Raw genomic sequence first — 12,500 nt, 5'->3', positions numbered from 1 at the left:
TTCCAGGACCTGCCAGCTGGTGGACACATCAGTTCATTCATCTGAACTGGAACATCTCCAGCAGGGTGATAATACATTATACTGGTTCTGCTGGTCGGTGCCGCTTTTAGCAAAGTCAATGACACACTGGGATGTAACATTACTGGTCAGAGGTGTCATCGCATCACAACGGAGGTGAATGAGACATTTATCATTTCACCCCTCACTACCGCCACCATTGTATTAATCCATTCACACCCGTGTGTGTGCGCGTGTGTGTTACAGTAAGCATGATGGTCTATCTTCATTACTGACACAATACAGCATCTGCTACTTCCAGTCCGCTGAGACTGACCACACACACACACACACACACACACACACACACACACACACACACACACACACACACACACACACACACACACACACACACACACACACACACCCACACACACACACACCCACACACCCACACACCCACACACACACACACACACACACACAAAAGATCAGAGTGGGATGAGTGAATGATTCCATCATTTCACTCTAAGGAGTAGTTTTGGGGTCCTGGCATCAACGCAACAATCACTGATTGGATATTTGGCAGAAGGATAACACACACACACACACACAAACGCACGCATGCACACACGCACCCGCACGCACGCATACACATACGCGCGCGCACACACGCACCTGCATGCACGCGCACATACGCATACACATGCGCGCACACACACACACACACACACACACACACACACACACACACCTTAGAACATTAGAGTAATAGCCGATGGTCATCATTGTTCTTTAAAGTCATTCCAGTCAATGGTAGCAGCACATTCATCATTTCATCAACCCATTTATTCACTTGAACAATCCACTAATTTGAATGAGAGTTTGTTTATTTATTTATTTTTGCACTCATCCATCCATCCATCCATGCTACAGCATAAGCCAGTCTCTCACCAGGGCGACAGCTGCTGCAGTCTGGTTGGTGGCGTGTGGGGACACAGACACATTGTCCTGTGTCACTGTCGCACGCCGTCCCCGCCACACTCCCTCTGGGGTCACAGGAACACGGGACACAGCCGTGAGACATGTCCTCTGTGAGGAGGACACATAACAAGAGACCTTAATATTTAAGGTCCCACATTCCACTTCCTGTCTGGACTGCAAACAACAATTATGTGCATAATCATAGAAGGGATTCATCCAAACGCTGCCATGTTGCTACGAGACAAACCTAAACCCTTGCTTGGTTAACACTGTCACTGTAGTAATGCATTATAGAGGGACTATAAGTGAGCATTGGGTGCTTTAAGTAAATAGATAATATAGCATTGAATTTATGAAATAACACAGGTTTCTGCCTGCACCTCCAGGAATGTAACCCAACGACTACTTATACTGACTTATAATCACACTATCATTTATTATAACAGTGATTATAATCCATTACAAATGTGTTATAATGTATTACAACTATGATAATTATCATACACTATGGGCATTGTAAAAATAAATGTCAATTTTGAAGTATTAAAATATACTTGACTTCTTGAATCATTATAAAATGCTCTCTAATGTGTTATGATTATTGTTATAAAGCAGTGTAGCAGAGTATTTATTCGTTCTTATAACTAAAGTATAATTATACTGTGTTATAAGCAGATTATAATGCATTATAAGTATGTTCATAACGCAGTATAGACATGGGATGCATAGCAAGTGTTACCGTTAAGTCTTACAGAATATTCCTACCCAGTATATTATTATAGTTAAGTCATCCACAGATCAGCATGCAAGGGCGCGCTACCAAAGCTGGATGTCCTCTACCACTCTGCTATCCGGTTGGATACAAATGCCTTCTTCAGAACACACCACTGCACTCTACTTTCCTCACTAAACTAGCCATCATTACACACCCATCAAAACATTCACTGGTTCATGTTAATATACAAAACTCTCCTTGGTCTGCCCCCCCTATCTGTGTCAGCTGCTGCACACCTCATCTTCTGTAAACAACACCCGCTCTTGCCCATTTGATTTTGTTGAAGGTTCCCAAAAAAAGAAAAGAAAAACTGTTGTTGTGTCAATCTGCTGCTGGACACTTTCATTTTTATTTATTTTTGGGCTTTTATGCCTTTGTGGAACGTCGTAGGCTGACAGGAAATGGGGAGAGAGATGGGGAGTAACATGCAGCAAAGGCTGTCAGGACCGCTACACCAGCGGCCCAAGCCGACGCTTTCATTTCTAAGTTGGCTTTTAAAGTGTCTGTTATAGATATTCTCAAAGACAAATGCTGCTGTTCATCAGACTGTGAGCCCTGATTGTTGTCTATTCAGCTCTGCAGTAAAGCGTTTTTGTGTAACTGTGTTCTGTAAATTATTACACTGTGCTGTTTTTAAATTGTGTTTTTATTGTTTTGACCTGATTGTTGACCTGATTTATTTTAGCCTCCTTTCTCCTCTGCCTCATGAGGCCTTGCCTTTTGCCAGGCCACAGTTGTAAATAAGAATGTGTTCTTAATCTTGCCCTACCTGGTTAAATAAAGGTTAATGTGCGAACTGGAATTATGACATCATAAGTTCATTCTTACCCAGTGTGTGTGAACTGCTATTGTAGTAGTTTTGTGCACAGCGGGTGCACTGCGCTCCCTCCAAGCCCTCCTGACACGAGCACTGACCGCTCACAGCGTCACACACACTGCCTGGCACCGTGCCCCTGACATCACACACGCATGGCAGACAACCCAGAGAGTTACGGCGTTCCAGACTGTGGTAACCACCACGACATGAGTCACAACGACGGCCCTCTACGTGGTCCTGAACCAGGGAAGAAAGAAAGAAAAGGGGGGGGGAATGTAATATTTTTAAGTTATTATACTATGTACAGTATGAACTATGACAGACTATTACAACGCAGCAGGCAAATCTTTTTTTGCAATGCATATTCGTCTGGTTTGCAGGCTAACATTTTTCCACTTTTCCAGCCATGTTTAACCCTTTATACAAACCCCTAACTCTGAACCCCAACCTGAATCTTTTCCTAATTGAAATCTTGGCTCCAAAATGTAACTTCTCCTGTGGGGACCACAATATCCTCACAATGCAGCAGATTTGTCTAATTCTACTACATTTTTGGGGACATCTGGCTCTCACAAGTATAGTCACACACACACGCGCGCGCGCGCACACACACACAGACACACACACACACACACACACACACACACACACACACACACACACACACACACACACACACACACACACACACACACACACACACACACACACGCGCGCGCACGCACGCACGCACGCACACACACACACACACACACACACACACACGCACATGCACACACACACGCGCACACACACGCGCACACACACACACACACACACACACGCACACACACACACACACACGCGCACATGCACACATGCACAAATGCACACACACTCACCTTACACACACACTGTCCAGTGTGTGGGTCACAGTGTGTTCCAGGTACGGTTCCTTGGCTGGAACAGTTGCAGGGCCTGCAGGATCCCCCCAGTCTCAAACCATACGAGTCTGTGGAGCACGAGTCACATGACCTGCCCCCCACCCCTTCCCTGCAGTCACACTGCCCCCCCTCCACCTCACAGAACACACTGAGCGAACCCACGGGGTCACAGGAGCATGGCAGGCAACCAGCAGGGTGAGACAGGTTCCAGAAACCAAACTCACAACGTTCACAGGACAGGCCTGGAGAGAGAGGGAGACAGAGAGACACAGAGAAATGTAAGGAAAGTGTGATATCAATAAATATCACACTTTTAAATATGAAATGAATAAAGAACTAAATGATCTTGTGAAGAGGTGGGGGATGGGACGATGAGAGAAAAATGGAGAGAAAAATAAGGAGGAGAGAGAAATTGAAAATGAGAATTAACACAATAATCACTATATGGCCTCTATGAACCAGCGTTTACCCTTTGTGTGTGTGTGTGTGTGTGTGTGTGTGTGTGTGTGTGTGTGTGTGTGTGTGTGTGTGTGTGTGTGTGTGTGTGTGTGTGTGTGTCCATGTGTCAGTGTGTCTGTGAGTGTAGTTCATCATTAGGGCCAGCCTCTCTACATATGATGGATCGCTCACCTGAGGCCAAACACTTAATTTCGCTGAGAGAGAAAATAAATAAATAAAATCACTACAAGAAAGGAATGAAGGGATAGAAAAAAAGTGATGGAGTGATGGAGAGATCTAAAGAGGGGTGTAAAAATAACAGTGAGTTGTGACCATCCACATCACCTGTTAATGATGGAAAACCCTGTATCTCTAGAAAGACTGTAACATTCTGAGTGTTAATTTAACCATATTAACCTTGGTGTCTCTATTTGGGGCATGTAAAATAAAAAATACACATAGTGAAAATAGTTGTGCGTCGTTGTCAGCAAGCCTGGCGTTGCGTGGGTTATTGCGGGGTTATTGCGACACTTTGTGATGCGTTGTCAGTGCAATAACCCCGGCTGAAAGCGTGTTATCGTATCGTATCGTTCTAAATTAACCTGTATCGTTCATGTATCGTATCGACAACCAAGTATCGTGATACATATCGAATCGTTGTTAAAAGGTATCGTTACACCCCTAGTGTTATCGCATTGGTGAAATAGACTCATATTCACTGCAAGGCACTCGAAAAACAGATGCCGAAACTACCACTGCACTTCTGTGGAGTTCCACGCAGCTACACAGGTCCGATTGGTAAACATGGGCCCTGGAAGGACACTGGCTGGTGTGGTGTGCCCTGCGCTTTGCAACGGTTCTGCGTCCAGTGTGTGAACCCGCTGTGAGGGTCAGGTGTTGCAGAAGTCCAGTTCATATATGGTCATATCTGCACGCCTGCTAGAGTCACGAATATGAACATAGCGAGAGAGGAGGAGCGTGATCAGCGCCAGAGAGAGGGGGAGGGAGGGAGGGGGAGATGGAGAGAGAGCCTATTTCGTATGAAAAAAGGGGTAGGATATGCACATCCCCACGTGTTTTTCTAAACATGGTGCTGGACCCAAAAATAATCAAGTGAAGAAAAAGGGAAAGTCCACACAAGATAGGCTGCTTTCCCGACTTTTTAAACTATTTTAACCAAACAACACCCTTTTGCCGATGCAGAGAGAGAAAGTCAGACAGAGACACACACACACAAAAACAGAGAGAGACATAGGGAGAAGGAGAGCCTATTTCGAGCTGATAAAACCAAGTCAAAAACATTAAAACCATTAAAACAACTGAAAATAAACCCGGTTTATATGTACTAGGTTATCAGGTTATCAGGCTGTTATACTAAAATATAATATAACATAATATAATGTACTGTGTGGGGGGCAGAGCTTATTTGAATATGCCATACATATTCTATGACAGGCAATCTGTCCCTAAATGGAACCTGGAGGCAATACAGCACGGCTGTGCACGAGTGTGTGTGTGTGTGTGTGTGTGTGTGTGTGTGTGTGTGTGTGTGTGTGTGTGTGTGTGTGTGTGTGTGTGTGTGTGTGTGTGTGTGTGCGTGTGCGTGCGTGTGTGTCCTAGTGTGCAGTATACACTTGGCATTTCCCTGCCCAGACCCACTTTAATGAATTTATAGATATGAATGTATTTATCTGCACAGATCATATTTCATAGGGGTGAGTGGTGTGTGTGTGTGTGTGTGTGTGTGTGTGTGTGTGTGTGTGTGTGTGTGTGTGTGTGTGTGTGAGAGAGAGAGAGAGAGAGTGAGTGAGACAAAGAGATAGAGACTTTACCTGGAAGTGAAATTGTGAATAAATAAAAAGATTTAAACATGGTAGTAATTTGAAATTACAGACATAAGCAAAGCTGTGATTACTCCCTAGAAATTACGTATGCATATCGAAAATGTTGCCAAGCATTGTACTTATTTATAGATTTTTAAATATATTCAAATATACAATATAACTCACATGGTGTGTGTGTGTGTGCGTCTGTGCGTGCGTGCGTGCGTGCGTGCGTGCGTGCGTGCGTGCGTGCGTGCGTGCGTGCGTGCGCGTGCGTGTGTGTGTGTGTTGGGACACGGCCCAGCCCTTTTATCAGTGACCAGTTGGTTAACAGGCTCATGCATCACCATTTCAGACACTATTATGAACACACTGCACTTTGGCACCTTGTTAGAAGTGAGTGTGTACACGTGTGTGTGTGTGTGTGTGTGTGTGTGTGTGTGTGTGTGTGTGTGTGTGTTCGCCCGCGCTCCCACCACTGCCTCTCCACTCAGAATATCAGCTAGGTAATAAATTGCCATAATCAAATCTCATTTCAGAGAAATACCTGTGGGAGCGAGCGCACAAACAGGACAGAACAAACACACAGGAAGTGGTTCTGGTTGGAAGAAGAGAGGCAGTAGTTTGTTCTAATCAACATGACAACCAATTAGACCATTAAACACCAGCACACGCATGCATGCACGCACACACAAACACACACACACACACACACACACACACACACACACACACACACACACACACACACACACACACACACACACACACACACACACACACACACACACACACACACACACACACACACACACACACACACTTTGTAAAGCGGCTTAGCAGTAACCATGATGTGTTGCTGGTTGGTTTTGCATTTCACACGAGGCCGTTCTTCAAACACACACATGGAAGAGACTAAAACCATTCATCACTAACCGAGAACCAACCGGAGGAAAAGCCTGTTTATTTTGGCTGGCTAGCAGAAGACTTTAAGGTGTGTGTGTGTGCGAGTGAGAGAGACAGTGTGCGTGAGTATAGTGTATACAGTATGCATGCGTGCACATCACAGCCTGTGAATATAAGTGTATATTCCAGCATGTGTGCTAGTGTGTGTGAGATGATGACCATATCATACTGTATGTTATTACCGATTACTGATGACCACAGAAACTATTATATTCAAAGAACAGGTTATAAACACACTATGTATTTATTAATATGTTATTACTAATGCTTAGCCATATTGTAGCCATACACAAGTATTCTTGGTTGATCATTTATATCCAGAAATGGGTTATCATTATTATACAGCCTCATTTTTGTGGTTGCACTTTACTTTCTAGGTCGGATGCTCTACATAGTAAAATCCTTTTAATTTAACTCTTGAGAGTGTACAAATCTAGCGAGTGTACACTCTCATAGAGTTAAATGAACACTGAGGCGCATGTGGGCGACGCTGTTGCCACACAGCTTTCAACCGCAACATAAGAGTGATACTTAATTCAGTTTTTTCATTACGCAATGCATTGTTTAACCATATGAACCCTACAGTGTCCCTATTCTGGGCATGTAATGATTGTTGAACATTCAGCCGATTTAGGCAAACATTCTGCAAAAAAATGTGAACATTCAGCAAAAACATGACAACCTGCAACACTTTTTAAAATGCATCCTGCAACTCAACGAAGCCACTAATCCACAGTCTGTGGATATGCTCTGGTAACAGTGAAGTTGTTCTCTCTCTACCTGTGACGTGAGGCTTGCAGTGACACTGTCCTGTCTCCTGGTCACAGAGGGGCTCCATGTCTCCTGCAGCGCCCACCGTACCGACATGGCTGCAGTTACAGCGCACACAGCCCTCAGGGCTCCCGGCCTGCAGGCCGAACCAGCCGGGTAAACACTCTGCACACCTACGCCCTGTTACTGCTGATTTACAGCTGCACTGACCTCCCACCTGGAGGGACACAGAGAGATGGAGAGAGAGGGATGGGGGGGGGGGGGGGGGGGGGGGGGGGTGAGGGAGAGACCGAGAGATAGACAGACAAAGAGAAAGGGTACCTTTACACATCACATTGTAATGATTTAATTGCAGTGCTGGTGCATTGTGGGAGAATAGGGCAGGGTGGGCCCAGCCTACTGCCTTCCTCCAGATATTTTTTTACCCAAGCAAATCTAACCCCCCCCCCCCCACACACACACACACACACACAGACACACACACACACACACTTACTGTATGCACACACACCCTCCTTGAACCTCCTTGAGCTGTCGCTCTCCTCTCCCATTCAAATTGGATCACAACAAATTACATTAATTGTTTACTGGCAAACTGGCCAAATTGATACAATGAGAAACAATAGAATAGAATACCACAATGGTGTAACACTCATGCAATTCCACACCGCCTTGCTTCGTCATTTCCCTACTCAACTCCATATCATATTCAACCTATACATTTTTATTGTGAGAATTATAAATATTGTGATTGATACCGTTATCAATATTATGTTGATGTTATATTGATTTATACATGACAATATATCTGTTTTCATCAGTATCATGCAGCCCTATGTGCCTAATTGTCTATGTACAAAATATGTCCACACAGCAAAGTAAAGTTATGTGAGTTCTCAACTTCTCATTAACACTGGAACCTCAACTTCTCATTAACACTGGAACCTCAACTTCTCATTAACACTGGAACCTCAACTTCTCATTAACACTGGAACCTCAACTTCTCATTAACACTGGAACCTCAACTTCTCATTAACACTGGAACCTCAACTTCTCATTAACACTGGAACCTCAACTTCTCATTAACACTGGAACCTCAGCTTCTCATTAACACTGGAACCTCAGCTTCTCATTAACACTGGAACCTCAACTTCTCATTAACACTGGAACCTCAGCTTCTCATTAACACTGGAACCTCAGCTTCTCATTAACACTGGAACCTCAACGTCTCATTAACACTGGAACCTCAACTTCTCATTAACACTGGAACCTCAACTTCTCATTAACACTGGAACCTCAACTTCTCATTAACACTGGAACCTCAACTTCTCATTAACACTGGAACCTCAGCTTCTCATTAACACTGGAACCTCAGCTTCTCATTAACACTGGAACCTCAACTTCTCATTAACACTGGAACCTCAACTTCTCATTAACACTGGAGCACTAATCAAATACACTACAATGGACACCACAAAGTCAAAGGCAGTCATGCATGCATGCGCATGTGCACTCTCTCTCTCTCTCTCACACACACACACACACACACACACACACACACACACACACACACACACACACACACACACACACACACACACACACACACACACACACACACACACACACACGCGTAGTGCTTACAGTGTATACTGTATTTCGGCTTCTGTGGCTTCTTTATTGATATGGCTTATTGGCTTTGTGGATTAGAAATAAGTTATGTTTGTCTGAGGTTTTTTTCTATCAGTAGCATAGTAATAGCAGGCCACCACCTACAGTACATTATTACAACACGATAACACTTACATTAACACTTATTTTCATTCTGGGGATATGCCTGACTATATACTGTGGCTAGTAGGCATGTAACGATTGCAAAAACTCTCGATACAAAGTCCATGATCCGATATTTATCACAATATATACTGTAAATCTTACAAGTATTGTTCAAAATCTCTGTATGTCTGTTTGCATGTCTGTATGGTGCATGAGTCGCCTAGGCCTGAGGGAGTACCGTGCCTGGCGTCAGGTCGGATAGGCAGTTGTCCAGGACCGCCAGACAGACCAATACACCCAAAGATAAACATATATCGAGATACGGTTGTCCAGAACCGCAGATCTGTCAGTGGTCAGTATGGTGTACATGTCAATTTGAACCTATTGTGATAAATACACATAGATACAATAAAGAACGGTGTGCCTTAGACTCTTTTTAAGTTCACCTGAATGACCTGTGTACACATGATAATCTACATAGAAAAGGAACTTTTCACTAAGAAATCCGTTTGACATTGTGTACATAGTTTTGTTGTCATTGGGGAGATTTCTAAAGCTCGCAACGACATACACAGTATCATGCACCCACGCATACACAGAGAGAGGCCAAGCAAGAGAGCAAGCGACAAAGAGACGGAGCGAAACAGACAGAAAGATATGGAGAGAGAGACATTAAGAAAGACTCAGGTTGCGTCAGACTATTATTATTAGGGCATGCATGCCTCCTGGTAGAGATCAGTGCACAGACTTGAGCACCACACGTCAAACTCACAAGACGTCACAAGCGTTTTGTGTACTTTAGAGAGTCAACATGTACCAGCGTACTTTGATGTCAAAATGATATCAAAATGCTGTACCTGCTATGCTGATGTGTACAGGTTGGCAGGCCCATTTCAACCTTTTAAAAAAATGCCTACACAGATTGATTTACAGACAAGTTTTGAAGCAAATTTGCATTACTCCTTTAATTATACTGCAAAAGGACAGTTTAAACCTCCAGTTTAATTAGTATGTTGATGTGGTGATTAATCGACACCTCACCACTGTATCTCAGTGTTGAGGTGTTTTTTATTCGACAGCAGAAGAAGAGCAACCGAGAAGCACACATTATTGGATATTGGAGAGGAGGAGTCTGATTGGCTATTGTTGGAATTTATGTAAAACCGTCTCCACCCACTCTGCTAGGAATTGACCCCAGGATTGATTCTGAATTTGTCTTCCAGTGTTTCTATTGACATCTGGGTTTGTGTGTGTGTGTGTGTGTGTGTGTGTGTGTGTGTGTGTGTGTGTGTGTGTGTGTGTGTGTGTGTGTGTGTGTGTGTGTGTGTGTGTGTGTGTGCGCGCGCACGCGCGCGTGCACGTGTGTGCAAGCATGCACACTTTTGTGCGAGTTTCAACAAATTCAACATGTGTGTTGAATTAGTTTGTCAATGATTTGTTTATGGCCATATACAGCATGTGTGCGCACTTGTTTTTGTGTACACACATATAAACACAAGTGCGTTTGATAACCACCTACAGTATGCACACGTATGTTTCTGTGTGTGTGCAATGCATCACTGAGTGAGTGTGCATGTGTATGTATGCATGCCCATGTTTGTGTGTGTTTTCTCCAGAGACTGAAGGTGTGTTAATGAGAGTTTTACATACTAGCTGCATATACGCATGCTTGCGCACGTGTGTGTGTGTGTGTGTGTGTGTGTGTGTGTGTGTGTGTGTGTGTGTGTGTGTGTGTCTTCCCCCTACATCAGATGGCTGATAGATGGCGCTAGGAATACACACACTTAACACAACCAATATATCAATATGACCGGTATGGAATGTGTGTGTGTACGTCTGTATCTGTGTGCAGGTACCTACATATACATACAATGTGTTTCTGCAGATACTGCGTGTGTGTGTGTGTGTGTGTGTGTGTGTGTGTGTGTGTGTGTGTGTGTGTGTGTGTGTGTGTGTGTGTGTGTGTGTGTACCTGATCACACTGCAGGCTGCCATTTACTGTTCCTGGGGTGTGGCAGTTACAGGGCTGACACACATCAACTGACCAGGGATCAGATCCCTCCAACCTGAAAAGCTGTCGACTACACAACTCACAGCTCTTACCTAGAACAGAGACAGAGAGAGAGAGAGAGAGAGAGAGAGAGAGAGAGAGAGAGAGAGAGAGAGAGAGAGAGAGAGAGAGAGAGAGAGAGACAGACAGAGATTGAGAGAGAGAGAGAGAGAGAGAGAGAGAGAGAGAGAGAGAGAGAGAGAGAGAAGGGATACAGGATTATAAGTTTAACATGGAGGTCACTATGTAAAATGATTACAGTACACTGTTAATGATTCTTCAGCAAATCAGTCTGAATGTAATTATATAAGTCTATTAGAAAAATATATAGTATGAAGCATGCCATGTTCATGCTGTAATGTATACTTATAGCATCGTACCAGTAGTGTTGTACATCATAGCACTGTTACTGTAACATGGTACCATTACTGTGTAACATCAGCAGTGTGCATCATCATCATCATCATCATCATACCAGTAGTGTTGTGCATACAGTTGTCACAGACTCCTCCCCCTCCCCGATAGTGCTCATCTGGTTGGTCATCGGCTGTGAGGTCATAATGACAGGAGTGGGCGTGGCCATTACACTGGCAAGGACGGCAATTCATGGGCTGGAGCTGGTCACCTGACCTGAATGGCTTGTCGTTGTAGAGAGGTGCACATCGCTGGCACTGTATTGGAAACAAACATATGGTTGGTCATGTCATTACAGGCGAACATTTTCACATTTATAACTTCAAACATGTTAAAAAATGTTAAGTATAAAGTATAAAATAGGGATTATGTGGTTAACTCATATACTGCCTAGAACGACTAAAACGACTTCTGTCCATAAGCCATGCCTGCCAAGAACGACTAAAACGACTTTTTTAAAAATTTAAAAAATTAAAAATATTTTTTTTTTTTTTTTTTTTTTTTTTTAGATTTTTTTTTTTTTTTTTTGACCCAAAGACCAAGGAGATATGATTTTTCGAAGATATAGACTCCCATCCACTTCCTTGTTAACTTAAAACTTAAAAATTCTGTATCTCGGCTCCTGAGTACTTTTTTTTTTCAATGAAAAATATGGCAGTGTTCAAACGCAGCCAGAATAATTCTGGCAGTGAATGAGTTAAAAGCAAGACATTTTATAGTAGCATATACTATAGTAGAGATATGTCATGTTTCTTAACCTTTT

At 43.4% G+C, this 12,500-nt stretch overlaps 1 protein-coding gene across 1 annotated transcript in view; it reads right to left on the bottom strand.

The window, feature by feature from the left end:
* Window positions 1-12,500, bottom strand: part of ush2a (Usher syndrome 2A (autosomal recessive, mild)) — a gene marked incomplete at both ends in the record, with an annotated part of 295,634 nt that overhangs the window by 222,455 nt on the left and 60,679 nt on the right. Inside the window, 6 exons of the mRNA XM_084054952.1 lie at window positions 955-1,092; window positions 2,588-2,813; window positions 3,458-3,741; window positions 7,507-7,714; window positions 11,246-11,277; window positions 11,799-11,994. Coding sequence (XP_083911078.1) covers window positions 955-1,092; window positions 2,588-2,813; window positions 3,458-3,741; window positions 7,507-7,714; window positions 11,246-11,277; window positions 11,799-11,994 — 1,084 coding nt within the window. The remainder of the gene's footprint in view (window positions 1-954; window positions 1,093-2,587; window positions 2,814-3,457; window positions 3,742-7,506; window positions 7,715-11,245; window positions 11,278-11,798; window positions 11,995-12,500) is intronic.

Source organism: Gymnoscopelus microlampas (assembly GCF_963454915.1).
Source record: "Gymnoscopelus microlampas genome assembly, chromosome: 1".
In the NCBI taxonomy this organism is placed as follows: Eukaryota; Metazoa; Chordata; class Actinopteri; order Myctophiformes; family Myctophidae; genus Gymnoscopelus; species Gymnoscopelus microlampas.
Note: the sequence above shows the minus strand (reverse complement) of the source record. Positions and strands in the feature narration are given on the sequence as shown.